Source organism: Chaetomium fimeti (assembly GCF_033439085.1).
Source record: "Chaetomium fimeti strain CBS 168.71 chromosome Unknown B0H64scaffold_6, whole genome shotgun sequence".
Classification (NCBI taxonomy): domain Eukaryota; kingdom Fungi; phylum Ascomycota; class Sordariomycetes; order Sordariales; family Chaetomiaceae; genus Chaetomium; species Chaetomium fimeti.
The window spans coordinates 1066654-1094313 of record NW_026944334.1 but is presented as its reverse complement, the minus strand read 5'-3'; the positions used below and the strand labels follow the sequence as shown (position 1 = coordinate 1094313).

At 55.7% G+C, this 27660-nt stretch overlaps 14 protein-coding genes across 14 annotated transcripts; 7 read left to right on the top strand and 7 right to left on the bottom strand.

Moving 5' to 3' along the window:
• Positions 1-282: 282 nt before the first annotated feature.
• B0H64DRAFT_207440 (Skp1 family, dimerization domain-containing protein) lies at positions 283-1072 on the bottom strand. The gene has a single exon (XM_062799364.1). It carries the CDS (start codon positions 974-976, stop codon positions 440-442), a length of 537 nt encoding a protein of 178 aa, XP_062656698.1. The 5' UTR covers positions 977-1072; the 3' UTR covers positions 283-439.
• Positions 1073-1579: 507 nt separating this feature from the next.
• B0H64DRAFT_476757 (uncharacterized protein) lies at positions 1580-4933 on the bottom strand (the record flags this gene model as incomplete). The annotated part of the gene is made up of 3 exons (XM_062808167.1): positions 4235-4933; positions 2006-4172; positions 1580-1606 (listed from the first exon to the last, which is right to left on the bottom strand). The coding sequence occupies exons 1-3, from the start codon at positions 4651-4653 to the stop codon at positions 1580-1582; spliced, it is 2613 nt and encodes an 870-aa protein (XP_062656697.1). The 5' UTR covers positions 4654-4933.
• A 10-nt stretch (positions 4934-4943) lies between these two features.
• Positions 4944-6221, top strand: B0H64DRAFT_207426 (uncharacterized protein). The gene is made up of 3 exons (XM_062799363.1): positions 4944-5361; positions 5446-5567; positions 5647-6221. Exons 1-3 carry the CDS (start codon positions 5222-5224, stop codon positions 6075-6077), a joined length of 693 nt encoding a protein of 230 aa, XP_062656696.1. The 5' UTR covers positions 4944-5221; the 3' UTR covers positions 6078-6221.
• Positions 6222-7487: 1266 nt separating this feature from the next.
• Positions 7488-8335, bottom strand: B0H64DRAFT_207418 (uncharacterized protein). The gene has a single exon (XM_062799362.1). It carries the CDS (start codon positions 8239-8241, stop codon positions 7579-7581), a length of 663 nt encoding a protein of 220 aa, XP_062656695.1. The 5' UTR covers positions 8242-8335; the 3' UTR covers positions 7488-7578.
• Position 8336: 1 nt separating this feature from the next.
• On the top strand, positions 8337-10009 carry B0H64DRAFT_465250 (uncharacterized protein). The gene is made up of 4 exons (XM_062807661.1): positions 8337-8637; positions 8697-8778; positions 8838-9016; positions 9087-10009. The coding sequence occupies exons 1-4, from the start codon at positions 8466-8468 to the stop codon at positions 10001-10003; spliced, it is 1350 nt and encodes a 449-aa protein (XP_062656694.1). The 5' UTR covers positions 8337-8465; the 3' UTR covers positions 10004-10009.
• A 1322-nt stretch (positions 10010-11331) lies between these two features.
• On the top strand, positions 11332-12551 carry B0H64DRAFT_444462 (uncharacterized protein; the record flags this gene model as incomplete). The annotated part of the gene is made up of 3 exons (XM_062806785.1): positions 11332-11497; positions 11553-12164; positions 12220-12551. The coding sequence occupies 3 exons, from the start codon at positions 11332-11334 to the stop codon at positions 12549-12551; spliced, it is 1110 nt and encodes a 369-aa protein (XP_062656693.1).
• A 310-nt stretch (positions 12552-12861) lies between these two features.
• On the top strand, positions 12862-13795 carry B0H64DRAFT_403678 (uncharacterized protein). Its single transcript, XM_062804329.1, has one exon. The coding sequence runs from the start codon at positions 12902-12904 to the stop codon at positions 13580-13582; it is 681 nt and encodes a 226-aa protein (XP_062656692.1). The 5' UTR covers positions 12862-12901; the 3' UTR covers positions 13583-13795.
• A 257-nt stretch (positions 13796-14052) lies between these two features.
• B0H64DRAFT_403675 (uncharacterized protein) lies at positions 14053-15553 on the top strand. The gene is made up of 2 exons (XM_062804328.1): positions 14053-14740; positions 14912-15553. Exons 1-2 carry the CDS (start codon positions 14230-14232, stop codon positions 15295-15297), a joined length of 897 nt encoding a protein of 298 aa, XP_062656691.1. The 5' UTR covers positions 14053-14229; the 3' UTR covers positions 15298-15553.
• A 382-nt stretch (positions 15554-15935) lies between these two features.
• B0H64DRAFT_326625 (S-adenosyl-L-methionine-dependent methyltransferase) lies at positions 15936-16772 on the top strand (the record flags this gene model as incomplete). Its single annotated transcript, XM_062800749.1, has 1 exon — positions 15936-16772. The coding sequence occupies one exon, from the start codon at positions 15936-15938 to the stop codon at positions 16770-16772; it is 837 nt and encodes a 278-aa protein (XP_062656690.1).
• Positions 16773-17729: 957 nt separating this feature from the next.
• B0H64DRAFT_403672 (uncharacterized protein) lies at positions 17730-19845 on the bottom strand. Its single transcript, XM_062804327.1, has 4 exons — positions 19684-19845; positions 19313-19624; positions 18735-19236; positions 17730-18670 (listed from the first exon to the last, which is right to left on the bottom strand). The coding sequence occupies exons 1-4, from the start codon at positions 19686-19688 to the stop codon at positions 18044-18046; spliced, it is 1446 nt and encodes a 481-aa protein (XP_062656689.1). The 5' UTR covers positions 19689-19845; the 3' UTR covers positions 17730-18043.
• A 162-nt stretch (positions 19846-20007) lies between these two features.
• B0H64DRAFT_403671 (kinase-like domain-containing protein) lies at positions 20008-21230 on the bottom strand. Its single transcript, XM_062804326.1, has one exon. It carries the CDS (start codon positions 21136-21138, stop codon positions 20281-20283), a length of 858 nt encoding a protein of 285 aa, XP_062656688.1. The 5' UTR covers positions 21139-21230; the 3' UTR covers positions 20008-20280.
• Positions 21231-23083: 1853 nt separating this feature from the next.
• Positions 23084-23683, bottom strand: B0H64DRAFT_403669 (uncharacterized protein). Its single transcript, XM_062804325.1, has one exon. The coding sequence runs from the start codon at positions 23360-23362 to the stop codon at positions 23144-23146; it is 219 nt and encodes a 72-aa protein (XP_062656687.1). The 5' UTR covers positions 23363-23683; the 3' UTR covers positions 23084-23143.
• A 488-nt stretch (positions 23684-24171) lies between these two features.
• On the top strand, positions 24172-25735 carry B0H64DRAFT_207357 (Alpha/Beta hydrolase protein). Its single transcript, XM_062799361.1, has 3 exons — positions 24172-25391; positions 25443-25518; positions 25572-25735. Exons 1-3 carry the CDS (start codon positions 24259-24261, stop codon positions 25593-25595), a joined length of 1233 nt encoding a protein of 410 aa, XP_062656686.1. The 5' UTR covers positions 24172-24258; the 3' UTR covers positions 25596-25735.
• Positions 25736-26309: 574 nt separating this feature from the next.
• B0H64DRAFT_376125 (uncharacterized protein) lies at positions 26310-26972 on the bottom strand (the record flags this gene model as incomplete). Its single annotated transcript, XM_062802458.1, has 1 exon — positions 26310-26972. The coding sequence occupies one exon, from the start codon at positions 26970-26972 to the stop codon at positions 26310-26312; it is 663 nt and encodes a 220-aa protein (XP_062656685.1).
• Between the last annotated feature and the right edge of the window lie 688 nt (positions 26973-27660).

Genomic DNA, 27660 nt, shown 5'->3' with positions numbered 1-27660 from the left:
GGCAACAACCCGCCTCGGGCTTGTTTCAAACCTTTTCTTCAACTGCCGGCTTGCGGTGGAGTCGGCAGAGATCCGCCGGTGATGCCGAGAGATGAAACACCGTTTGGGCAAGCCCGATTTGCATAGAGTTGCATTTGTAGTCGAAGGCGGCAAATGTTGTTAGGAGCAGATCGGGTTGGCTTCAGGTAGGGGGTCAATCAATCAGTCAGTCACTGGTTGCCTACCTAATTAGGTAGATGGATAGATAGGTAGTAAGTAATTACTTGCAGCGAGACAAGGTCTGTTTATTTATTGTAATTTGGGGATCAATTTACAGTCTCATACCATGGAAGGTATTACTGTTGATACCAGCTTGATCAAGCACTCGTAGCCGACTTATAAATACAGTACGGTCTGAGTGGCCTAAAGAGGTTCAGGTTGCGCGTCAAAAATCACAAACTTACGACGCATTCTCTTCCGCATCCCTCTCATACGCGAATTCGGTCTCCTTGCGGATCATCTCACTCTCCTCGGGGCCAAAGTCATTCTCAATGTTGAAGATCTCGCGGATCTCCTTGGCCGTCTTGCCCCGAGTCATGGCCCCGACTATCCGGCAGGCCAGCTCATAGAGCCGCTTGACCTCCAAGTAATCGGTCAAAAGGAGCAGCTCGAACAGAATCTGCTCTGAGATGTCGTCGAAGTACTTGTTTTCCCAGTCGGTCGGCGTAATCATGCCGCTGTCGCGTATATGCGGCTCGTCGTCCGACGGCTTGGGCACGTCCTTGTGCTCGACAGCCCACTCGAGCATCTTGGCCAGGGTGTCGTCGCTGACCTGCTCGTGCGTGATAGGAATCGCCTCCTCCGCCAGCTGCTTTTCGCTGAAGTTCAAGATGAGATCGCGGAAAATGGCCATGTGTTCGGCAGCCGACCACTCGATGGTGAATACCCGGCCGTCGGGTCTAGCTTTGTTATAGACCCTGACGTAGTCAGGAGCCATTTTGGTGGTATTTGTGGCTTTGTGGTTTGCGAGTGTGTGCTGTTGGACGCTAGATGCTTGCTAGTTGAAGTTGGGATTGTGGGGTGACGAGGAAGGAGTACCTAGGTAAGTAAGGTATCTAATGATGATAGGAAGTGAATCATGACTGATTTTATGTCAAGAGAGTTGCCCCAAAACGGGACTCGAAGGTTTCACTCCAGTTGGTTTGTTTAATAATGTTCCGCCGGAACGTCCCTTACGTTCCGATGGCGGAAAAGCCAGCTGGGAGGCAAATAATGTCGCTTTGCCGGCTTGTCAAAGACAGTCGACCTTTTGAGGACGTTGAACATTACCAAAGCCATTGTCGTTCGCAGTCGAGTAATAGGTGGTAAGTTACCGCTTCCAGCAAACTGAATGGCTAGGTAGTCAATACAACTAAATCCCTAAACCAGTGCCATTTATCATTTAGCTATGAACCTCGGCCCTCCGCTCCTATTGAGCTCTCTCCCCCTCGGATCCCTCTTAAAGTCCTCCCCGATACAAGTTATGATGGTTACTTAGAGCCTACAAGATAAGCATGACGACCGGAGGAGATTAGAAGACTCGCGTGACAATATACGCATTTCACTCGACCGCCACATAATCGAGGTTCTAGGAGCAGTGGTTAGATGTCTTCGACATGTGTCCTTTTACCCTTGGACATCTCTCTCGCGATCACACTCCCAAATATGCCTTCCTCGAACCTATCAACGTGCTTCGAAACTAGCCGTCTATCATGGCACATCACTACGTGTTCACAGACAACAAGAGCGCAGCTTCGCTCCCTTTTCTACAAGAAATCAAATACACCAGGTCAAAAGCTCGCTACAACCCGAAGGAATCAGCGTTGTTGACCTTAACAGACCTTCGAAAAACTCCTCCTTTTCACCAGAGAAAGAATCCCGACTTGAATTTCTGAAAGAGTGACGGCTGAGGTGCTGGTTGAGGCTGTTTCACCTTAGACCGGGGTATGCAACGCCGGAGTGCCTGCTCCTCCTGTATGCTGAATACTTCCTGGAAGAGCCTCCAGTCCGCGTCCGACGCCTCGGCACCCCTTGATAGGAGAAGGTGGCACACCGAATAGGCAATTGGTTTTGGCGTAATCTGGGGGCCGCCTGGCCTGGAATCGGGGTCAAGGTGATGAGCCATACCCCATGGGTTGGAGGCACCGCGCGCGAAGGAGTCTTGTAGCGTCCGGACGAAGTGCAGCCATGGGGTTGCCCACTCTGTGTAGTCACTGCCTGGGCCGCGTTTGATCCTGCAGTTGGGCGACGCTCCACTAGCCAGGAGTTCCTTGGCCATCTTGAGGTCGAGGTCATCGTAGGGGCACAGACTCATTTCGTTCTCTCCGACCGAGATGGGGTTCTTGAGAGATGCGAGAAGCGCCTTCCCCCGCTTGTCGTCGTCGACCGCCGTTTCCCGGATGTAGAGGGACATGCCGCATCGGGTTGCGAGCTGGAGGAGGGTCTGGCATTCCGTGATGCCGGTGAGGATAGCCCATGATACATGTTCGTCCAGGGACACAATGGTGGCGTCTAGACTGTCGAGAATCCTTTTCTCGGAGCGGCGATTCACGTACTCGATCTCGACCGTAAAGTGGATGATTCCGGCCGTAAACTCCCTGAGAAGAGCATGTGCAACATCACTTCGGATAGCGATATTGCCCGTGACGATGGTCTTGAATTGGGCCAACAGTGACCGGCAGAGGGAGAGACGAGGGTCAAAGTCTTGTCCAGACCGCTCAATGAGCAGAGCTTCGAGGCCGGGGGTTTTGAAATAGTCGGCGACGGTCCGGTGGAGGAACCCCACCCCGTATTTGAATGGAATAGGAGTGTTTAGAGTAAGTCGTGTGATATGAACAAGATCTCGGCATTGGGCGATGAGCTGGTGTTGTTTTAGGTCCTCGGGGTTCTTTGAAACATCGACGACAACGTCGCCAAGCGCATAGTCTGGATTGACGGCTTCCTCGTCCAGGAAATGGAAGGTGAGAACAGGCACTGTCGTCTCGGTTTGCAGGAGAACTCGGAAGACTTTTGCTGTTCTCTGGCGGTACAGTCCTTCGATGGAATCCATCATCAGGGTGAAGTACCGCTCGAGATCATCCGGCAGCTCGTTGAGACGCACCTGCAGGTCCTGCAAGGTATCCTTGTTACCCATCCCCCGGATCAGCGAGCGAACGACGAGGTAGACCCACAAGAAGACCCCCTGTGCTTTGTTGGTGATGTCCCGTATGAGCTTTTCAGCCCCGTTTCCGGCTTGAGATGAGAGTTCCTTGAAACCTTTGTGTGATTTCAGATTGTCCGAGACGTAGGTGAGAATGTCGTGGCCGGTCAGGTCCTGTACTGCGAGCTTCCATTGGAGATCGCCAAAGGCCGAGATGAATTCCACCCAGGGCCGGCTCGAAGCGCAAATCTTGATGTTTGTGGACTTGGCTAGGACCTGGAGAATGCCGATAAGTTCTCGATGGTCCCCATCGTACTCGTCCAGGCCATCGACAAACAGGCATATCCGCGTGTTGGGCAACGAAGCAGACGACAGGGCAGAAAAGCATTCAAGAAGCTCCGGCAGGCTCCATGGGGCGTGTGTTGCTAGCAGGGTGTGCTGCCTCCGTTTGGGGAGGAAAGAGATGAGCTGAGGACACTGGACCAAGATCTGGGAAAGGAGTGTTTGGAAAAGACCCGTCTGTGATCTTTGCTCCTTTGTACCCTGGCTCCAGAAGAAGTGGCTCGCCATGATGAGCTGTTTTTGGCCCGCCCAGTCGCGTAGTAGGCTATCCGTCCTTTGACGTGAGAGCAGAAACTTCATCAAAGTTGACTTCCCGGAGCCAGCTTTGCCAGATATCCAGAACATTCCCCCGTGAGACCGAAGCCAGGACGAGAAGTTTGTGGTTCGACTATCGAAAATCCAGTCGAATGTAGTCCGATGAGCATCTGGAATCGCAAACTCTCGTTCTCGGATCTGAGGAAAGTACAGGCTCTTGATGATCTGCTGTGTTACCATCTTTGCCTGGAATTGCTGAATATTGGCGGCAAAATCGGCAGGGAGTTGTTTGGTGAGGCTTTCCTGGGCCCGGAGACCATCAATCAAGTTATCTAGTCGCTTGGTTGTGGCATCATGGAGAGATTTCTCGCGATCATGGAGCGTTTGCAACGAATTCTCTAGGGTCGTCCGCTGTTCGCTAACGGAAGAGAGGAGTAAGAATGGCGGGTCAAGCCAGCGAGTATGTGTGGCCGTACGTACAACAGAAGGACCTGAAGTCGGGTTAAGATCGCCTCCCGGGTCCGATTCAGGCGACGCTCAAGATCCTTGATGGCCTCCTTGGAACGAAGAACTCGGATGGACCCTCGCAAGCCAGCTGTAATCCCATGTTGATTATTGGATTGCTTGAGTCCCGCGAGCAGAAGGGTGAGTTCTGATGCGATAGCCTTGCACTTTGCTAGGTGCTTGGTCATCAGCAGGTCTCCGGACGTGTTGAGCGCCGAGTTGATGGCAGAAGATTGTTGTTCCAGATCCCTGGCTGTGTCTTCAAGCTCGTCATGCTCTTGTAAGCGACCCGTCGGGCTCTTGGAAATCTCGGCGAGGATGGATATGAACTTGGCCCCAAAATCAACAAACTGGATGATGTTGCCAGCCAATCCTATTGCCGACAATGCCTCCATACTTGTAACCGTATAGCGCAAGCAATGGGCGAGCAGGACGGGTTGACCGTTGAACCGGGAAGCGAGTAGAGGAGAACTGTGAACTTTGGCTTCTCTCGTGACTGAGCCTGTGAAAATATGCCCATTTGAGTTGCTGGCGGGGCAGTGCAAAGGGGACCAAAGGCCAAGCAGAGGCGAGGCAAAACGCCACCAAGGCTAGCTGCAGTAACTGCCATCTCAGGGGAAAGGGGAAAGGGGAAAGGGCGAGCGAGGGGCTGGGTTCGGAAATCTGTCTATCGACTACCTAACCACTTTGGTAAAAATACCTGCATCGACAGAACGCGTTCATAGGAGGTAAGGTGGGCATGTACAGAATAAGGTACTTCGTAGGAGAGAGTACCGACCTACCTTCCATCCTACCCAATAGACACCGTTAGGTTGCCCCGCAACATGCGCGCAAACACCCAAGGATAGCCTGATAGGTAAGGAGGGCAGAGTTCACTGCCTTAGGTCGATTTCTTCTCAGTTGATCCCGCCAAGAATTCTCACAGGCAATGCACCCGACGCACTCCCAGAAGAATATTTGAAAATGGCAACCGAGCTCGACGACAAGGCCTTTCATTCGGCGCAGAGCCTCTCCCTCAAGCTCCTTGGCGCCTTTCCCGATTATGTTGCCGATTTCGAGGCGAAGTTGCAGAGCTGGCAGGAGGCCATCTCGCCGTCGTCCGAGTTTGTGCCCCCGACCACTGATCACCGACCATGACTATACGCTAGGTATTGCGTGCTAATATACGCCCGGTCACCGGTTCACAGTCCTTCTACCTGGTCTTCCGTGCCCGAGGTTGATGCGCTCATTGCTCTTGGGCCCAAGACCGTCCCCCTGCCTCTGCGGCACCTGTCGCGAGCCGAAGAAGATGCCACAGCCACGTTCCTCTGTATATTAGTTCTAGCTCCCCTCAAGCGAAATAGTCTTGATTCAGGCCGCTAACTCGGGCTGTCATCCACTCATCGCAGACAACAAGCTAGAGCACGATCCCGAATACCTCGTTGACAACGCCGACCCTACACGAAATGTCACCGCCATCCTCAAAAAGAACTTCAGGCGGAACCGGGTCGTCCGCAATGCCCTTCTCGATTGGGACGAGCACTGTGAGATGGTTGCCATCCACAGCAATGCCGAATGGCGTACCGAATGGGACGAGTTCGAAGAACTGGTCAAGCTCGGCCCGCCCGTGATCCCGCAGCTGATGCTGAAGTACAAGCCCCGAAACGGGCCGACCTTTAGCTACGAGTTGCTGCACGCCATCCTTTGGGGATACACGACGGAGCTGCAGACTATAAGCCTAGTCGACCAGTATAACATGTGGGATGACTGGTTCCAGAAGAGGAACTATAACGAGGCGCCGCATTACGCTCACCCGTCGCAGAGGGTCCGCGAAGAATAGGTGCGGGTAAATCATGGCCGGGCGAGTTTTAACGGCAGATGATGTGCTGCGAATCCCTTTGCAAGGGTGTGTTGTCTCTTCTTCGGTACCGAGTCAATCAAGGCTTCAGATCATTTCTCTTGCGTCCACCGTACCCCAGTCGTCCACCGTACCCCCAGTCGTGACCCGTCCGAATCCTCGGGTCTGGAGTCTTAAAGACGGTCACTCACCGACATGTGGGTTGGATACTGCGCCTTTCTGAATGGCGGCATTTGGAAACCCGCCGGCAATAGCTGGGCTCGTCTCTCATGACAGAACCGTCCCGAATTCGTCCCGACTTCCTGTCTAGCAGCGCCGCCTGCCCGAAAACCCTGATGACCCCGCGGAGAATTCAAACTTACCTAGGTATGTACCATGGAACCTCATCTCATCAATCACACCGAGATCGACATGGACGAGGATTACCCAAAGTGTCAAACCACAACGTCGGAAGCTTTGAGATCGCCGCACCCCTCGATCCGAGTTCCAGCGATCTGGAAGCAGCTCGCAACTTCGTTAGGGACGCGGAGGGTTGGTGCATTGATATCACCTTACCAGAATGGAAATTCAACAATCGACAATGACGATCTCCATTTGTCTCCGCCGTTTTACGTACTGTCCAATGCCACTTAGTCAGTCACCCACTGCTCGGCTCAAGCTACTGAGTAGTCCTTGAAAACGTTCGACCTCCACACCCCCTGAGCGCGATGACTTCCAGGTTTTGAAGTGCACTGTTGTGTATATACAGGAGCCGGAGCAGAGGACTCGGCCAGGCCGCCATCACTTAGTCTCTTGTCCCTTCACCGGACATTTGGACGCCTGCTTGTCATACCCGGCGATGTCCGGACTGCACGCGACTGGAAATCCCTGACTCTCTTTCCCCCCCTTCGGTCATGGTGCAATGACACGTGACGAACTGGTGCGAGGACACGGACTCAAGGGCGTTCACAGTTCACTCCGCGGTGTGTCAAGCGAAGGAGAAGCGGTGGAGTCGCAAGGGCAACCATTTTCGATCCCGAGCGAAGATCCTTTCTCCAATCACAGTCCCGAAAACGTCATTTCTCACCGGCTTGGGCGATGGAGTGGCCCGCTTCAGCGGCCTGTGCGGCTGTCCTCGACCGAATCAGATCCCGAATGGGGGTTGGGACCTCAGGGGGGGCTTGCCGCTTGGCTTCGGCCGACAGGAATCAAAAGGCCCCCGTCCCTGTCACACCAAACAACGAGCCCTGCGATCTTGGTGGCGCTCGGATGATTTTGCCCTGGAGCCTTGGACGCAAGGGACATTTGACAGACAGGACATGATGACCACGTGTGGGGGGTTTCAGTTCTCGATCCGATTCCTTGGAAGAAACATGAAAGGTGACTTCCAAGCAGCGTCGAGTTCATCGCTGCTCGCTTTCTGCCCACACACCCGCGCTAACTATTGCACCGTACGTGTGCACGTTCCTTCTCGTGAAGAGAGAAAGTGCATCAACTGCCATAACTACCACTGCCTACCTTCTGCCACCCCTCCTCTGCCGCCGTGGCTTCTTATAGGCATGCATGGCTTAATACTTGACAGTGACGGCCTGCGGCTTGGCCTTGGAAACGAGCCGTGTTGAGCGTCGGGAACGGCTGAACGGGTGAAGAGGGTGGCGGAATCCGGCCAGTGTGCCAGTCTGGATCGGATGGTTGTCGTGTATTGTGGAGGGTGGGAGGACAAGGACGCCGTCGACTGGGGACGCGCGTGGAGATGAAATATCAACATGGACCCAGCGGTGGGGGAGGAGATCAATCTTTTCAAGCACCATCCCCGCATAAAACAAGGCTCTGGGTTGTTCGCTCGATAAGCGAAAAATGAGCTTTCAGCTGCTGCCCTGGCCGCCACCAATCTCGTCAGACGGACCAAGGACGACATGATGGGTATCCCTTGCCGCGGTCCACCACCAAGCATTTTTACCGTGCCGATCTGCCAACCCCGTGTCCCGTCTATCATCGGATGGTTGCATGGATGCAAGGGCACAGATGCAGCTGCACGATCGGGTCTCGGGCCTTCCGTCTTATGTCCAAGCAAACTGGGCAAGCTGGCAAACTGGCAAACAGGAAAGCCCTTGGAATGCACCCACCCACCGCCGTCCGAGATATCCACATCGAGAGAGGGAAACATGGGCCGAGTGGCGTCGGTATCCGCGCTGCCCCCCCGGCTGGCCTACATATCTCTCCCTGTCCGTCCCCGTCCGAGGACGCCTTATGTTTTTCTCCTCTCTGCTTGCTCCAGGTCCTCGTCCGTGTTAGGCTTAGCTTGCACACACTCACACATGGGATACATGTATTGTTCGTGAATCCGTTTCGACCTTTGGCCTGCGTCGTTGGCGCACATCACCTCGCACGATGCCGATTCAGCCCCCCTCGTGGTTGAGCTGGTACAAGAAGCCAGAGTATCGCGACATCAAGGAGTATGCCGCCAATGTCAGCTCCGGACGACGCCCCGTGAGCCCGGATGGCCGCAACGGAGGCATCCCCAGCCGGCTGCGGCTCGACCGCATCCTGGCAAACAAGACATGTCAGTCATCATGTTGTACGGCAGTGATCTGTCTCGGGCTGACACGGTTGTTTTGACAGGCAGTCCAATGTCGTTGTACGACTTTTACATGTATCTGCAGTACGTTGAGTACTCGGCCGAGAATCTCGAGTTCTACATGTGGTGTGTTTTCCCGTTACCCTTGATACTACCGTAATCCCGTGACTGACAACAACAATCAGGTTCAAGAGCTACGAAGCTGCTTATGCCCGAGGACTGGTAATCGAAAACAAGAACTACGGTGCCATTCCCAGCGCCGCTCAGTCCACCTCATCCGTATCCCAGGTCAGATCCGGCGACAGCGCCATCTCCATCGAGAAGCACGACACCGAAGACGATGACGACGACAACAGCGAAGCAGGTTTGTCACCACCACTCCCCCCACCCCTTTAACCTCAACCCCCTACTAACACCCTTCCCCCCCTTTCCAGCCAAAGAAACCCTCGCGCGCATCTCCCAACTAATCTCCACCACCGCGCTCTGCACCTCCAAATCCGCCTGCGCCGACGCCGCCCGCGCCTCCTTCTCCTCGCCCCAACCCACCAACCCCCACCAACCATTCACCACCACCACCACCACCAGCACCACCACCAAACCCACCCCAACAACCGAGCTCTCCACCATCACCACCCTCTTCCTCCTCCCCAACGCGCCCAAAGAACTCAACATCCCCCCAACCCTCCGCAGCGAGGCCCTCGCGGCGCTCGCCGCCGCCGCCTCCTCCAACCGCCCGGCCTCCCCCGACGTCCTGCGCCCCGTGGCCGAGCACGCCTACACCCTATTACGCAACTGCTCGCACCGCAACTTTGTGCGCCTGGGCGTCGGCAACGGCACCTTCGAGACGGTCTGCGTGGCGACGGTGTTGGGGTGGACGCTCCTCCTGGCGGGGTTTTTGTTGGTCGCCTGTCGCGCGGCGCTGCCGGTCAGGGGTGCGCATGCGAGGTGGGAGGTGTTTGCGGCGTGGCCGCTGTGGTGGTTGGGGATGAGTTTGGTGCTGTCCGGGTTGAGGGGGAGTTGTTTTTTCTTGTTGCTGTTTTCGAGGAGGCAGCGGTTGCCGTGGGAGCGGTTTGATGGTGGGGGGGAGAAGAGGGGGGGGAGTGAGGAGAGGGGGAGGACGGGGGGTGGTGGGGGGTTGAGGGAGAATACGACGGTTGGGGGGGGAGGGTTTAGTCTGTGGCGGTCGGTGAGACGGTTGATGATCTTTGATCGGAGGATTCGGGTGCAGGAGAGGCATTTGAGGAGGTTGCAGAGGAAGATTGTTGTGCAGAGCCTGACGGGTGGGGCCATCTTTGCGACGTTGTGTGTGGTGTTGTTTATCTGGTTGCCGGTCTGGAGGGAGACGGTGTAAGGGGTGAAGGGGGGTGAAGGGGGGTGAAGGGGGGTGAAGGGGGGTGCTGGGTTAGGTGTCTTCTTTTCTCACGCCTGTGTTAAAAACGGATTTGGGGGGAATGGATGATACCTCGGGCTGGGCTGTATGATGAGTGACGTTCCAATGCTTTGTTATTACTATTTAATTTCATGACACTCTTTTTCGATTACTTTACGAGTACGAAATGGCCGAATTGTTGCTGTTGAACTGTTCCCAAGACCTGAGATCATTGACAACACACATACGGTCATTGGGAAACCTATGTTAGTGGGTTGGCTTTGTGACTTGTTAATCAAGACTTGATACTCTTCTGCCAGTATGTTGATATCCTGCTTCTTGTGATTCAATTGGTCACCAATGTGACTGCAAGACATAATATTAGCTAAGTGCCTACCTAGGTAGTCTTGTCTGCCCGAACTCCGGTCACATAGTTAACTAGGTAGTTACTAGAGTTATTAATAAGCTCTGTATATCTGCCTGAGCTTTCCACTTGGCCGTACAAAAGTCTGAGCACCCGGCCGTTTGCCCCTTTCCGGCTGGCCCGGGCTGGGTACCTAGTAACACTTCGCCGACAACGCCACACTACTGCTATGCGGTTTACTGTTTGGGGGACAAGCTCCGCTGCCAATTTCAGGGAGAGTTGTTCTCTGCGTCTTGTTCTCTCGATGCATCTCTCAACGCTCGTTCGGTAACGTTGGCCGTGTCAGCCGTGAAGGATTCGGTCTCGTCCCTCGCTCAGTCGATGTTTCTCTTGGCCACCGTAACTACACTCCGCTATCCCCGCTTCCTTCTCTCGTTTGACTACCAAAAGTCCGATTCCAAGAGTCCGGCGTTGAGCTAATGCATGCCCACGACTCCCTCGATGGACGGTTCTGGACGACATGCAAGCCATGCGAGGAAGGCCGGAGATCGAGAACAACCCAACACGGGGATGCAGCCGGAAATAGTTTGCGTTCGTAGCGTCGTTTAGCCTGCACAACCATGCAGTGTAATTGAGCTTTTCCGGATCTTGACTTTCGCTTCCGCGTTCTCGGCTATTCGGGTGACATCCCGCAACGTCTCCTTCCGCCCCCCTAGATTCGGAGTCTCCACGGGCCACGCTCCCCCGTTCCCCAGCAGAATCTCCGCCAATGGACGGCCCAATGTCCCTGAATTGGCTCCGATCTCAACCTGGTCTCCGGGACAAAGGAAGGCTACCTAGACGAGAATGGGGTCCTTGACAGGAAGCATATATGTTGACGCGTCCGTCGTGTTCTAGGTGCACCTTGTTCGTTCTCACCCAAGTTTGTTACCTTCACGACTTCAACATGGGGCGCTCTTTGACTCGGACAACATTGGCACTCCTCGCCGCGGCCCCCGGGGCGCTGGCTGCGGACCCGGCTGGGTTGTGGACGCAGTGCGGTGGTAATGGATACACGGGGTCGACCGAATGCGTTTCTGGGGCTTATTGCATGGCGTACAACGACTGGTACCGTGAGTGAGGAATAGCCTGGGATTGATCGAACTATGGATGTTGACAATGCCACAGACCAGTGTGTCCCAGGACAGGCCTCGACCACCCCTGCCCCATCCAGCACCCTCGCGACCTCGACCCGCACGAGCTCGACCACGAGCGCGGCCGCCAGCACCAGCAGCCCCGCATCTGATGACTGCTCCGTTCAGTTCCTCATCACCTTCGGCGACTCCTACTCTCAGACGGGCTTCGACGTCGGGTCCACCAAGCCCTCCACGAGCAACCCGCTCGGCAACCCCCCGCTGCCCGGGTGGACCGCTAGCGGTGGCCTGAACTGGGTCGGCTTCCTGGCCTCGGAGTACAACAGGTCCACTCTCCTGTCCTACAACTTCGCCTACGGCGGTGCCACCACCAACGCCACCATTGTGCCGCCCTACGAGCCAACTGTGCTCAGCTTCGTCGACCAGGTTGCCCAGTTCAGCGACAGCATTGCCAGCAAGCCCAGCTATGCGCCCTGGGGCGACAACGCCTTGTTCGGAGTCTGGATTGGCGTCAACGACGTGGGCAACGCGTGGTGGAAGGAGGACTATGACCAGGTCGTCGAGCAGATCATGGCCACCTACTTCGGACAGCTGCAGATTTTGTACGATGCCGGCGCAAGGAACTTTGCGTTGCTTACCGTGCCGCGTAAGTTACTCCCCGTTCTATTAGATCGAGTTGTTGCTGATGAAAACGGACACAGCCATCCACCGGACCCCGGCGGTGCTCGAAGGATCGGACGAGTCCCAGCAGGAGGCCGAGGCGGTTTCCATTGCCAGGTACAACGATGCTCTTGCTGCTGGACTGGCCGCGTTCGAGGCTAAGAACACGGGTATCACGTCTAAGATCGTGGACACGACTGCCCCGTTCAACACTGCGCTCGACAACCCTACCGACTACGGCTCTCCCGACGCCACGTGCTTCAACGAGAACGGCAAGTCATGCTTGTGGTTCAATGACTATCACCCTGGTTATGAGATCAACAAGCTTGTCGCGGAGGCTGTTGCGGATGCCTGGAAGGGGAGCTACTTCTAGGTTGTTCAGGGGTGTGATGTCAATAAACTCTTTGACCCCTTAGCTTGAGACAACGAATTAATATGCTGTTTCAAGTTGAGAGGACTGCACTTAATATTGGCACGCATTGTTCTCCATTTCTGCTCAAGAAGTGTTTCAGCACGAGTGTTAAGGTTGGCTCTCAGTGTTCTAGTCGTGTTCAACAGCCTAACCCGCAGATGATGGAACACATGGTGGCCCAAGGCTCAAACGACGAAGTATTTCAAGCTTTAGCGCGACCCCTGATACCCAGAACAGGCCCCTAAACTACGAGTCATATTGACGACCAAACCATTAGCACAAAAGCGACATCAGCACCCACGGCCTCCAACATGACCAACATGAAGATGAAAATCATCCGTAACGTGCAGTTCATGCCGTCGATCAAGACTGACGACGAGAAGCGGAGCTTTTTCGACGCCATTTTATACGTAGATCTCTACGAGGTATCGACGACCGCTAACGACTTGGCCCCCACCCCCGACGAGCAGGAAGAGGAGGAGTCCGCCAGGTTCCCAGATTCCACCCTAACTCCCGGCCAGATCCAGCAGAGCATAGAATGGAAGACGATCCGCTTCTTCAGCGAGGTCTTCCGCGTCATGGCCGAGGGCGTCGGCTCCGAGCGCGACGTCGTTGCGTTTGCGCGCAACAAACTGATGAGAAACGAGGAAGATGTCGGCCGCGTAGCCTCCTGTGCGTTGCACATGCCGCTGTGCTTGGTCGAGAAGGTCGTAGCCGATATTCTCCGAAGCCGCCGAGAGGTTTTGAGGACCCGGGAGCTTGCGGAGGCGGATGGATGGACGTTTGAGCAGAGGCGGGGGCCGGGCCCGTGCATGGTGGATGGCGAGGACATGTTGGAGCAGAGGGACTCGGAGATCTTCCATCGCAGGATCGATCGCTTTCTTGAGCTGGAGGGTGCGAGAGACCGGGTGATCCGGGATTTGGAAAGGATGGAAGGGGGAGTTGGCATTGCCGACGACTATGCCGGTGACAACTACGCCAGGAACGCCTAACGCCTAAACCATACAAAGTACGCTGATGTGGACATACATAGGTACCTACCTAGGTGGTTGAAGAATACGATAAGGGGTGATTCTGCCGCGTTGCTCGCCTGCGATATTCTGCTTCTTTTGACGGTAGCCGTGCCGCTTCACCTGAAATGCATGTCACCGGCACCGTTCGTGTAACGATCGAAATCAGGGATTGTTGTAAAGTGTCTGCCATCCGGAGCGTTGTCGACAGCTTCAGATACATGTAGGCAAGCCTCAATACCACCCAAAGGCGCGCAGCTGCCCCAATCAGGACGGCTGCCATCCCCTAACCTCGATGAAATGGTGTGTCGCACATTTGTCTATCCAATCAAGCGCCGTGACAATGCATGTATGTATCTAATTCACGTTCCAGCTGGATGCAGCATGTCCCGCCGTTTCTATAAACAGCATTTGAGGTCGCTTCTGATGTCCCTCGTAACCCCGTCGTTGCATCGCAGGTAAGTTCCATGCCAGCGATGCGAAGCCAACCCGATAAAGGGGGCTCTCGCCCACTAACCTAGTATACCATACCGAGATTTCCCAACGAAAACTGCGGTACGTATTATTCGGGCCTCACCGAGCCCTGCGGACTTACACGCACCCGTCGACCACACTCACAGCGTCACAAGATGGCCTTCAAGTCTGGGCTACTTGGTCGACTACTATGCGTCCTTCTTCTCCTACGACCACTTCTTGCCGTCGAGACCGTCAGCAAATTTGGGGAGGAATGGCCCCATCCGTGTGTTCGGAATTGCCTCGGCAACGTTCCAGATTACGACAATATCGGATCTGCGCTACAGTGCGGAACCCCTTTCTACAATGAGTGTTACTGCGCCACGGCGACAGCATCCGCATCGAAGGCCACGTCCTTTCTGGAGTCATGTGCCTCGGCGTGGTGCAATGGCGGCGACGTCACGGTGGACCTCCGGGCGATGCAGTCCAACTACGCGTCGTATTGCATGGAGAACGGCTTCACGCAACCTGGAGCTACGGCCTGGTACAATTCCGCCACGGAAACTGGTGCTCCAGCCCCGGGCAGCACCGGGGAGACCGACCCAGCTTCCACCACGACACGAGTCTCGATGGTCACGCAAACGACACCATCTGACTCCAGTGGCGACTCCTCTTCACAGCCGCCGGGTAAGTGCCTGCTTCCGGTTGCGGCGGTGGTGGCTGCAATTCTACTGCAGGTACTGTACTCCGTAGGTGCTGCTTCACATCTTCCCGCCGGAGAAGCCAGGGCATCGGTTTCTTTTTTTATTAGTAGTTGTATGGCCGTTCTGACTCGGGCGGTGTAATTCACCATATTAGTGACCACCATCGACACCACTTCCACAGTCTGGGTCAACGCCGCTGGCTCTGTCGTCCCCGGTCCGTCCTCCGACGGCAACACGAACAATCTTGCGCTGGCCCTTGGATTGGGAATTGGAATTCCCCTAGCCTTCGCAGTAGCAGGTTTCGGAATATGGATGTGCATTTGGAGAAGACGCAGAAGGCAACCGAGGCCCCTCATATCAATGGTTGATGAACCGGCAGGTCCTCAGTCCTTCCGAGTCATCTCACGAAAGCCAGTCACGACCGCAAGCAGGACTGAAAGTCTGTCCAGTACTCCTAGGACGCCGGAGCTAGGAGGCGAGGGCATACGCCGGGAGCTGGACGGGAACGAGCTCTATGAACTGCACGGTGTGGGCAGGTAGACAGAGCCTCGAGGCGAGCCGAGAATCCCGCCGCCCCAGCATTATCAGGCGGCGGTTATCTTTGTGACACGGCTAGGCCGTAATCATTGGGAGGTATCAGTTACCGTAAGAGACCACGGAGTCACGGACCTTTAATCGCCTGGCGGAGATACCTTGAGATACTCAAGTAGATAACTAGCTAACTACTGCCCAAACCATAAAAGCTCCAGCAGTAGGTACCAATATAGAAACGGCTCGCTGTTTACCTCGGTACATGGAAATAACAACAACTCCTTCGTCTCCGCCATCGAGCTGCATCCCCCTTTTCCTTGTTACGTAATCTCTGTCGGCGGGTTAAGAGCAGCTGATCGCGGGGATCATGAGTCAGGATCGCACCTTCACCTTACATTGCTCGAAGTTGTGACGATTTCCTTAGCAGAATGCTTTCATCAAAAGCCGCCGCGCCTGCTTTACCCCTATTCAATCGATTTCAGATCACATCGGGAGCTCGTTCTCTCTTAAAGATTACACGGCGTTCCTCAACACACCACAAGCCCCGCCCCTTATTACCGGTCACCGGTGGCTTGATCAACGCCCACTCTTTCACTCCTCCTCCGCAGCAGCTCCTCAGGCCGACCGGATTCAACCCGAAATCCACCATGTCAACATCACCACCCAAGCCCCAAGCCAACGACTGGTCTCCCGACCAATACCTCCTCTTCCGCGACGCGCGCAACCGCCCCATCCACGACCTCATCACCTTCCTCGGACCATCCTACTCCCCCACCAGCATAATCGACCTCGGCTGCGGGCCCGGCAACAGCACCGAGATCCTCGCCACCCGCTTCCCCCACGCCACCAGCATCAGCGGCGTCGACGCCTCGCCCGCCATGCTAGCCAAAGCGCGCAGCACCCTCCCCAACACGCCCTTCACCCAAGCCAACCTGCAAACCTACACGCCCCCCTCGGGCACCGACCTCCTCTTCTCCAACGCCGTCCTGCACTGGCTGCGCCACGCCGACCGCCTCGCCACCCTCACCCGCCTCCTACACACCCAACGCCCGGGGACGGGCGTGCTCGCCTTCCAGGTGCCCGACAACCACGCCGAGCCCTCCCACCGCGCGATGCGCGAGACGGCGGCCGCGCCGGGGCCCTGGCGGCAATATTTCGCGGATCTGCCGCCCGAGCAGCGGCCGGATCTGGATCCGATCGAGTCGGTGATTGAGTATTATGATCTGCTGAAGCCGCTGTGTCGGGCCGTGGAGACGTGGACGACGCGCTATGTGCATGTGCTGGGGGAGGGGCATGCGGGGATTGTGGAGTGGGTGAGGGGGACGGGGTTGCAGCCTTTCTTGGGGGTGTTGCCGGTGGAGGGGGGCGTGAGGGAGGCGTTTTTGGGGGAGTATAAGAGGAGGTTGGAGAGGGCGTATCCGGTGGCGGGGGATGGGAGCGTGTTGTTGGAGTATCCGAGGCGGTTTGTGGTTGCGTTTCGGTGAGTGCTGGGTGGTTGGAGGAGGGGGGGATGGCGGTGTGAAGGGGATGGACTGCACGGGCGGAGAGATGCTTGGATTTACAAGTATAGTAGGTGGTGACTACCTAGGTTTATAAAATAAGGCCCTTGACAGGGCGTTGTAGCTTGACGTTTTAACAATCACATGAATGCTGTAATGTATCCCAACCTCGAATGTAAGTGCCCTTATATAAAATACACGGTATCAATTCTGAGATGCTTCTAAAGTACCGCCTATTACCTGGGAATGCAAACTCTCAAGTCAATGTCCCAATAGCAGTGTGTGTCGAAGCCCCCCAAGAGCAGGACCCCTCAAGGGGCCCCCAGCAGCTGGGTATGTCCAGGGCAACCTCGGAGTAGGACAAATCGAGACGCCCTCAGCAGCAAGACATGTCGGAGACCACGGCAGGAAAGATAAACCATTAGATATGCCTGCCGGGTGTGCCCGTATGGAAACTGAGGCTCGCCATCCGTGGGAAACTCCACGGACTTGCCAGCTGGTTTACCAGGGGCACTCCGCTTAAAGTTATTTTCTCTAATCGGCAACCCCTTGGCGACGATAACACCGCTTGAATTTGTCCGTAGCCTTTCGGTAGCTTCCGTTCGCACTGGGCTGGGGGCGTGGCTTGGGGAATTTGTAGGTGAGCGTTTCCTTTCCCCCGTTGTCAGTGGCCTCGTCCGTATCAGCGTCGTCAACATTAGCAATCAGCTTCTGCTTTTCTTTCTTCTGCTCGTGGTTATCATCGTGCTTGCTCTGCTCGATTGGTAGAGGCTTTACTTCGGGACTACCTATCCCGCTGCCCGCCTTGCCAGGTTGGCTGGCTGGGACGTTCCCTATGCGCAGCGCCAGGGCTACTAATGTTTACCGAAGGTAGTGGGCTCAAGGGTGTATTCTACTAGCATCATACCCAGCGTGTTGCGTACGCGAGGCACATAATATACCTTGGCTTTCCTTCGTGGGCACTCCATGCACACATTCGAAGTTATATTTTGTGAATATATCTGGTCAAAAACAACGGCAAAAGTCCGAAAACGAAGGGTTAAAGGAGATAACAGAGTACATATACCGGACAGCATCAATGACCACAACGCCCGACAAGGCCCCAGAGACTCGGGCGGTCCCGGTGACAGCTGGTCAATGTAGACTGAGGGTCCAGCTGATTTCCCCAGATCCGCAGTCGTCCACGCACTAGAGCCGACCTATTCTTACCCACGTGAAAGCTAAATGCCCATGTCCTTGACAGTCCAGATTCTTACCTACCTAACTGTGGCCTGCAACCGTGCGGACCTGCGAGTGCCGCGAGAAGAACCTTCCGCCACCTTCACAACCTTGTTGCTCTTCTTCAGTGACCGACCACGCCCGGGCTTTGACCCGGGGTTCGATCCACGCTTGGGCCCGCGCTTTCGCCGCTCCTTCGTGGCTTTCGCTTTTGCCCTTGCGGGTCCCGGGTCAGCGTCAATGACCTCACGGTCCCGGGCGAGGGCGCGGAGATTCCTGTTCCGCGCCCGTGTCCGTTGTGCCTTGTCTACTCTCGCTGACTTGGACTTCTGCTTAAGACGGAACCACTCGGGGATCTTCTCATCGTCCGAAGCCATCAGGCCGATGATGTCCTCGATGTCGATCGACATGGCAGAGGTGTCCGAATCCTCGCCGTCTGAGGTGCCCCCTCCCTGAACCGCGGCACGAAGTGTATCAGCTCTATCGAGTAACGACCCCTCTGGCCCCAGGGACTTCTCATGCCGGGCATGCCAAGCCTCCAGGTGCTTCATGACGAATGTACGATGGTCGTTGACGGCATAATCGTGGATCTGGTCTACGATGCAAATCAACTCGAACGCGCGGCTGAAGTCTTTGATGTCTCCTTCCCAGATCGTCTCGACGTGCTGTTCTGCATCAGCCGCCAGTACTCCACAACGTGGATGACAATGATGGGTGTGTTGAACTTACACAACTGTCGAGGAAGTTCCAAGCCACGTAGACTTCCCAGTAGGGACCGCAAGACGTGAATGCAAAGAGCTGGTACTTGGAGCTGTCTTTTGTCTGATATTCGGCCACATTGTCTGGATTCCGGGCCAGATCGTCCAACATGGCGAGGTATGTCTTGCATGCGTGGTAGATCTGGTCTTCAGCGGCTTCATAACTTGACGCTCGTTTCTTAGCCTCGTAGACTGCATAAGGAAACACGATGTCGGTATTCCCCCATGAGCCGTCGACAATTAGGCCGCACTCGGGGTTGTGCATCATGGCAGCAAGCCGCTCTTGGGAGAGCCTCTTGTCGGGCTGCTTGGTGTTGTGCTCTTCTTCGCAGTCAGGAACAGCACACGTGTACCTGCGGCTGAGTTCGAAGGCGTCGTATGCTTTGAGACCCAATGTCGCATCTGGGATCCTCGTTTTCACTGCGGTTTGCTCCCTGTCGTCCGTCCCTACGTACTCGTAAGGCCTCTTGTCCCTGTAGTCATTGGCGTAGGTGTTAGCGTTCGCGTGTCTAGGATAACCAGAAGAAATACGTTATCGAGAAAACGAACATTCTGAGCCCTTGGTCATCCATGATCAAACCGAAAACATCATGCCAGGCGCACACCTCCCAGCCGAACTCGGAAGACTTGTGAAGCTGGTTGCCTATGGCTCTCCTGAGCAGCTTGGCCGTCCTCTTATCAAGCTCCGTCTTCTTCTTGTCACTCAAAGGCTCCCTATATTTTGGAATATCAAGGTTGGGGCAGAATCTGGCCCATGTCGAGGCCATGGGCTCATTTCCGAAGACAACTGACTGCCGGGAGATACATAAGTTCTTGAATGGCTCCGGCACCAACGGCATGGCCCGCTCCCGCGACGAACTCCTAAGGGTATCACAGTTAGCACTATTATGCACAAACTGTCTCTCTCGAAGTCAACTTACCCCATTTTGATGGCGTGAAACAAGACAAGAGTTTTGCGATGAAGAAAATGGCTTCTGTAATAGACTACACTTGTCAGATGTCCAAGTTCAAAGTTGGAGTGAAAGGAGCCGGCGACGTGATGGCTCTTCTTGAACTTGCACGAACGCCAGGCAACAGCAGGCTCCAGCCCAGCTCAAGCTGTGTCTGTTCAGCTTCAACTCGGGTAGGCGCTTGCCGAAACCATAACCTTGAACCAACACCGGTTGCCGAAGCTATCATTGGCCAAGGCACACACACACGAAGGACAGCCTCGCCGAAATCACACATGCCCCGCACTTACACACCTTGAACGCACACAGCCAACGCCCTTTCGAGGCTTGGTGCTGGCTCGTTAATGCCTTCGGTGACTTTCTCCTCCCTTCTTCCTTGAATTCCAAAATCTGTTGGATCTCCAGGTGGTCAGCTGAAACAGGGGGTGGACAAGGCGACCGATTCAGAGGCCCGCCCTGCAGGCTGTGCAACTTGAAGGAGTGCGGGAATGGCCAAAACTAGCGACTGTACGTTGTTGAGGTGCCGGAGCACGAGAAGTCTACCTTGCAATCTACCAAACTCGGACACTAGATCCGAGCTCCTCCCAAACGAAGAAACCCTCTAATAATCTCCCGAGCCTCTGGATCATCCACCTTGGCCACATCGACTGTCTCTCCGTTCCGTTGCCTCTCCTTCAAACCCAAGTCATCACCAAGTAGATCCTCATGTGGCATTTTGCCAGTATACAAGTGCCAGATGCTCAGACCGAGGCCATACAAGTCGTCCTCGGTTGTAGGTGGTGCTGGGTCCATCCCCACCTGTTCCCCTCTGAGAAGCCTATTCGGAGACTCGTAATGCCAGGTCGAGCTCCCTTCCCAGAGACTCTCATCCTCGTCCACGTACCGCCCCTCGGCGAAATCACAAAGCCGGAGCTTCCCTTGATTATCGAGAAGCATATTCTCCAGCTTCAGGTCTCCGTGAACGACGCGTTTGGTATGCAAGCGCTGCACAGCCGAAACCATCTGGTACATGATGTCTCGGCGTTGAGATGGTGGCAGGACCAGGGCCGGGGGCGGGGCCGGGCCTGTTGGAGCGATGATTGGAGTTGCGAGATCCATTAGGAAGCCCATGCAAGCAATGTCGCCGTTGAATACCTTGGTCATCACCCTTCCCCTGACAGGAATTGCGCAATCGCCAGCCGCCTTCTGGAGTTCGTATTCTCGAAGGTCACCTCTGGACTTGTAGACCATTCCGGCGTGGCCTTTGACTTTGTAGAGCGTGCTGTTCCCTGTGATGACGAGTTCAGGCATCTCGCGTTCAATCGTGGCCCAGGCAACGTCTGGTGGCGCTGGTGGCCACCGCTGGTCTTCGAGGACGTCCCTGTCCATTGGCAAGAATTGAGACTTTGACCGGTGATGGACCGATGTAAGAGGTAGGAGGAGCATGAACTGGAGGAAGGTGGTTTCTCTGTTTTGGCTCGCAGATGGGTTTGTATTGGATTCAAATTGCGTTGGGGCTGCTGCTGTGGATGGAACAGTTGCAGAAGTTCAAACCAACCAACCTCGGGAGTGGTGAAGCGGGGCTCAGCGTGGGAAGCATTGCGTACACTGTCCATACTGCAGTTGGCTTACAACGAATAGAGCCGCCAACAACCAGAATACGTTTTCACTTTCCCATAACAATTCCATGACACCGATAGCTTTCCAGTATTCCCTATTGTCCAAAAGGTACCTACGGTCTCTTATCCTTATACTTACCAGCCTTGTCCCTTCGAAACAGAAAGGGGGCTTTCACAAGCAAAAAGCACTGTTTTAGCACCGCTCAAGCATCAACTGAGCACAGAGCAATGACCGAGGACCTGGCTTCAACACTGCAGGGAAAACGCCCAGTTTCCCAACTCACGGGCCGCAAGACACAGAACACCCCCGGCTGGATGAGAGCGGAGTACAGCAGATCACCGCCCCGGTCCGCTAGCATGTAACTACATCAGAAGGGGGTGTGGGGAAGGATGGGGGGGGGGGGGGGGGGGGCGGGGGGGGCGGCGAGGACAGACAAGAGTGTTTCCGGACTGTGGCGGGCCCGACATGGCCATAATGCTGTACTTTCTATGACCCCGGCGGGGGACTGGAGTCTCAGTGCCAGGCGGAGGGCGATTTTCGAGCATTCGCTCTCATCGTATCCGCCACCGATTTTCTGGAAAGGTAGGACGAACTCACTTATGTACGATAGAATCGTACGATGTTGAACTACTTCAACATCCTCGAGAGCGTAAGGCTCATCGTCCACAAGGCTACCAGACGACATGTCGTCTGTGAAATCGACGGAGACCTTCTCCTCGATTGGTGCCGCCGCTTTAACTCGGCGGGAAGTCATTGCTGACGAAAATGTTAGCTTGGTCTGGTGGTACTTAACCATTTTGAGGCCGTCTGGTGGCCTAGAAAAAAGATTCGATGGGGCTACGGGGTTGAGAAGCCAGCGACGGGGAGATGAGTGCAGAAAGCGGTAACTGCTAGGGCCATGAGTGCTGGAAGCGGTGAGTCGAGACCGGCGGGGTGTGCCATTGCTCCGGTGGTGCCTCTGCACTGGGATGAGCCCTGCGCTCTCGACGATGTTGAAGTAGTTCAACATCGTGCGATCCTATCGTACATAAGTGAGTTCGTCCTACCTTTCTAGAAAATTGGTGGCGAATACGATGAGAGCGAATGCTCGAAAATCGTAGAAGACATCTTCGACGATGTCTGTGTCGGCCAGCCTCAGCTCTGGTGATGTGGGATTCCCGCCGGGAACTCCCATACCTAGATAGGTACTTCGGTAGAACTGGAGCATGATGATGGAGGCCCCTCGGAAGAAGACAGCTCGCTGCCAGTTAGCCCTACTACGGCCCTGTGGCACATGCTATCCATCGAAAAGAGATACCCGAGCGGGATGTCGCCATACTGCCGCCGACATCTAGGCCATTTACATACCTACTTGTTGGACGACCATCGAACGGCTCGCGCAGGCAGGGCTAGCGAGCCGGTCGCTGCTCGAGGTCTCGTCGCCTTCAGAAACGACACTACTAGGTACTAGGTACCTATTTGTTTTAGAACGGCCATGTTAGGTATGCTGTTCTCCGGTGGTCACAGGTTAGCACGAAACTTGTTCCCGTATCTCGCACTACTTATCAGGGGCCGTGAGTAGCACCGCTTGTCCTAGTGCGGGTTGGCTTTGTCTGGATCCGGCTTTTTTATAATGCTGCCTTCCATCCCATCACCGTACCTACTACTAGTAATGGGTAGTTGGGTACCTGTGACTACTAGCCCGAGGAGGCTTGAGCTTACCTCGTGGTGCAGAACGGGGTCTTGTGCCTTTTCATTTACAAGCTTTGTTCATTGGCGGCACGTGGTCTTACGGTGAATTTACAGAGTTTTGATCGAGAGAAGCGTTTCTCAGTGGGGGCGAGAGACATATTTAGGTTCTCATGTGACTCAACTTGGAAGCGTGCCGCGGTCTCGCGATCATCCAACGCCCCAACACACAAAAACCCTCTCTTGCGTAGTTTTCGAGCCGAATCCTAAACCCCCTCAATAAACCTCCCAAAGCAATACACCCGGTGAGTAGACGAAGCAAGCGCCTTCCCACGAGAAAGTAAGCAAGGCTAACTTTATGCACAGCCGGCATTATGTGCATCCAGTATTATCGCGAATACACGTGCGGCTGCAAGAAGCAAGAGGAGTTTGTGCAGTGCGACAAGCGGCTCGGCAGCAACGTTCGATGCGACCCGGTCGCACAAGTGCCCATGCCCGGCGCTATCCATATGTGCATCAGACACATGGTGGAAAAGGGCAAGGATGAAATGCACGGTTAGGTGATGATTGATGAGAAGACGGGGATGGCGATGGTATTAGGAAACGGGACACAGTGGGAGAGCGGGAGGGAGGCCGCCCCGGCGGCCCCGCCAACTTTCGGGATCAAGGCTCCCTCTCCGTGCCGCTCTCCAGCGCATTCAGGGTACTTCTCCACTAATTTTCAGTGGTCGAGTTAACGAGCACGACGAGATAACAACAACGACAGAACTTCGTGTGCCCGATGCCGTTCCGTTGTCCGATGCCGTTCCGATCGTTAATCCGATCTCGTTCCGATGTCGTCCCGGCTCTCTACAACGGCATTATCTCTCTCTTTTTTGAGGGCAATACCATTTTCGACCCGCCTCGAACGCGTCCCACTGTCGTTCATTCACGCCCTGGGAGCCTGGGTATCACGAAATGCAAAAGGGCAAGGAAGGGGTAGGTGGGACCGACTTCCAGGGAACGCTTTGTTTTCCCAATCCAGCAACGGCGTGCCCTCCTCCGAGCACCAACCCCCAAGCTCCCCGTCCGGGACAGAAACACCGTTCGAGTACAGCGGTTGAAGGCAGTCCGCGAGATTTGAGATGTCGGTCGGTATTTGCTTGACGGCGCCATGAATTGTTTGACGATGGCTTCCTCTCCATCTTGCATCGAGTCCATCCCCTCGACCTCCTGAGGCTCTTTCCCTACGCCCATCCATCACCATCTCCCAAACACCATAATCCCAACACCCCCAAAATGAAACTCCCATCACCCCTAAGCCTAGGGGCCCTCCCCATCCTAAGCCTCCTCACCCGCCTCACCACCGCGGCCACCCTCACCCAAATCACCACCCCCTTCGGCCCCAACCCGCGCAACGTCTCCTTCCACCTCTACACCCCCGACACCCTAGCCGCAACCCCCCCCATCCTCGTCAACCCGCACTGGTGCCACGGCACCGCCGAGGCCGCCTTCGCCGGCTCGCGCTGGGCCACCCTCGCCGACGCCCACGGCTTCGTCGTCATCTACCCCGGCAGCAGCCCCGCCTCCGCCGCCGACCAGTGCTGGGACGTCTCCAGCGCCGAGACCCTCACCCACGATGGTGGCGGTGACAGTTTGGGGATCGTCAGCATGGTGCGCTGGGCGCTGGAGGAGTTCGATGCGGATCCGGAGCGGGTTTTCGTGACGGGGGTGTCGTCCGGGGGGATGATGACGCAGGTGCTGTTGGGGGCGTATCCGGATGTATTTGCGGCGGGCGCGGCGTTTGCCGGCGTGCCGTTTGGGTGCTTTGCGCCCGAGGGGGAGAATGCGGGGGAGTTTGGGTACTGGAATGGGGAGTGTGCTACGGGGGAGGTGACGCACGCGCCGGAGGAGTGGGGGGGTCTGGTGAGGGCGGCGTATCCGGGTTATGAGGGATGGCGGCCCAAGGTGCAGATCTTTCATGGTACGAAGGATGAGGTGGTTAGTTATGTGAATCACGGCGAGGGTGTGAAGCTGTGGACGAATGTGCTGGGGTTGAGCGACGCGCCGGTCAGTGTGGTGCCGGACACGCCATTGGCGGGATGGACTAAGAGCGTGTATGGACCGGAGGGCCGGTTTGAGGCGTACAGCGCCGAGGGCGTGCCGCATGACATCAAGGTTCAGGAGGACACCGTCATGGCTTTCTTCGAGCTGAACTGCACCAGCGAGTGTTTCTCCTGGGGCCAGGGTACCGCCCCTTCCGGTGGGCAACCCAATGCATCGTCATCTCCAGTGAGGTCAAGCTCGACCTTTTCAACGGCCACGGCGCCTGGTGCAACTTTCACCTCCACTGCAGCTGTGACAACGACAAGCACGCCGGTAGCCTGCGAGACCAAGACGGTTCAAGGAGGTGTTCCCTTGTGGTCGCAATGGTAAGTTAGCTGTGGTTTATCCTTTGGACCCCTGACTGATGACGAATGCAGCGGCGGTATGGGGTATGTCGGCGCAACAGCTTGCGCTAACGGGGAGTGCACGTCATACAATGAGTACTACGCTCAGGTAAGGGGAGCCGACTTCGTTGTGTGCGGGGTCTAGGCTAATGTCGTCTTCAGTGTGTCCCTACGCCGGCTTGTTAATCTTAGGCTTGGGGCCAGCAAGGCAGAGTTGTGCTTGTATTCAGCGAAAAGGGAAAAAGTAATCACAGTACAAAGCAGCATAGAATAGGTATAACAAAACAATCGACCATTACTACCTAGTAGGGAGTTACTAAATGACATCTTTTAGTTGTTCCAAGTTGCTTTTCGAACACACTTATTCCCGCTTTCATCCTTTTCCTTGCCGTACGAAGCCCCCTTTTATCCCTTCCACCCAACAACACGCCATCCCCAGCAACGGCGCTCCAGCACCCTTTGAAAACACCACTATTAGATCCACCGATGACAACCCCTCCCCAATACTTCATGTTCAAACAACAAAACAGAGAGACCAAATCCTACCCTATCACGGATACGGGTATGGCGGCACAGCATAGGGATAAATAAGTAGGCGGATACGGCACATATGGATACGGCGGCACCCCATAAGCAGGAGGATACACATCGGGATACTCCGATACCCTATATATTTAAACTATGAACACCGCCGGCGGCGGCGCAACACCCGGCCCCCCAACTCCCGGGTCCCCAGCATCCGCAACACCTGCCCTAGACGCCCCCACCGGCACCGCCGCCGCCGGGTCCTGTCCCGCACCCCGCACACCCTGCACACAACGACCCCGAACAGCCTGAACCTACGCCGCCATCGCCTGCGCCATCCGCTGCATCTGCTGCTTGCGCGGCCGCCTGTTAGGCCTAGGCAGCGGCAGCGACAGTGTCGGGGTCACCGTCGATGATTCCGTCGTCATCGATGATTCCATCGTCAACGCCGTCGTCAATGATTCCGTCGTCGTCGTCGATGATGCCGTCGTCGATGATTCCGGCTTCGATAATTCCGTCATCGTCGTCGTCGATGATGCCGTCGTCGATAATTCCATCATCATCATCATCATCGTCATCATCATCAATGATTCCATCAACCGGGTCGCCCACACCGCGCTTGGCCGGGGCAGGCTTGGCCAGGGCAGGCTTGGGCGGGGCAGCGCCGGCTTCGTCGTCGGTGTCGGTGTCGTCGTCATCAGTCTCAGTTCCGTCGTCGACCGGGTCGCCCTCGGCGCGCTTGGCCGCGGGCGCGGGCGCGGCCATGACGGGGGCGACGCGCGGCGCCATGCCTGCCATGCCTGCCATACCGACGCCCATGCCGGGCCGCGGGCCACGCCTCATCATGGGCGGCATGTGGCGCGCAGCGTGCTGGTCTGCTGCGGGCGCTGCGGTAGTAGAGGTCTGGGCTGCTGCCACCGCCGGGGTGTAGGTCTGGGCTGCCACCGCGGGGTCGCGGTCTGTGATGGCGGTGGTGGTGGCGGCGGGCATGCCCAGGGCGAAGGGGAGGAGGATTAGGGGGAGGATGGTTGGCTTCATTGTGTTGGTTTTGTTTTTGGGTTGGCTGATTTGTGGTTGTTTTGGTGTTGGTTGTAGGCGTGGTTTAGTATAGTAGATATCAAGGTGAAGGCGAGTGGTTGGTTAACTGGGAGGGAGGAGCTGTCCTTAAGGACCACCCACCCCCTGGAGCTAAGATCCGTGTGCTTGGTCGCCGGGTTGAGAAGGGTTCCAGCCATTGGTATCTGCGTCATTGGCGGAGCTCGAGGGGTCCTTCATAACTACACGCCGTGAAGTGGATGCTGCCCTTTGAACGTGTTGTGCAATCACACACTAGTTTCCCTCATATCATCGCGTCCAAGAGATCGCGGATCGTGTGCTGTGATTGATCGGTGGCGAGGGGGCACATGCCGCCTGTTGGCTTGATTGATGTGCTAAGCGGGTCATCCGATGTCCGTGGAAGTGTCTAGAGGGGATGTCTCCCGATCACTACCTATGTACGAAGTATACCGTGACCTAGTCGGAGCTTTACTGCGCGGATAGAGACTCGGAAATTTTCAAACGACGACTGAGGCCAAGGTCGTTGCTTTTGATTGATGAAAACTCTTTCCTTTAGTAACCCGAAACTGGAATCTAATCATATCACGTTAAACCATGTCCCCACAAGACAATGGCTGGGTGTAGGGTATAGTTTTAATCTGGCTTTTTAGACGGCTCAGGGTGTGGCGGG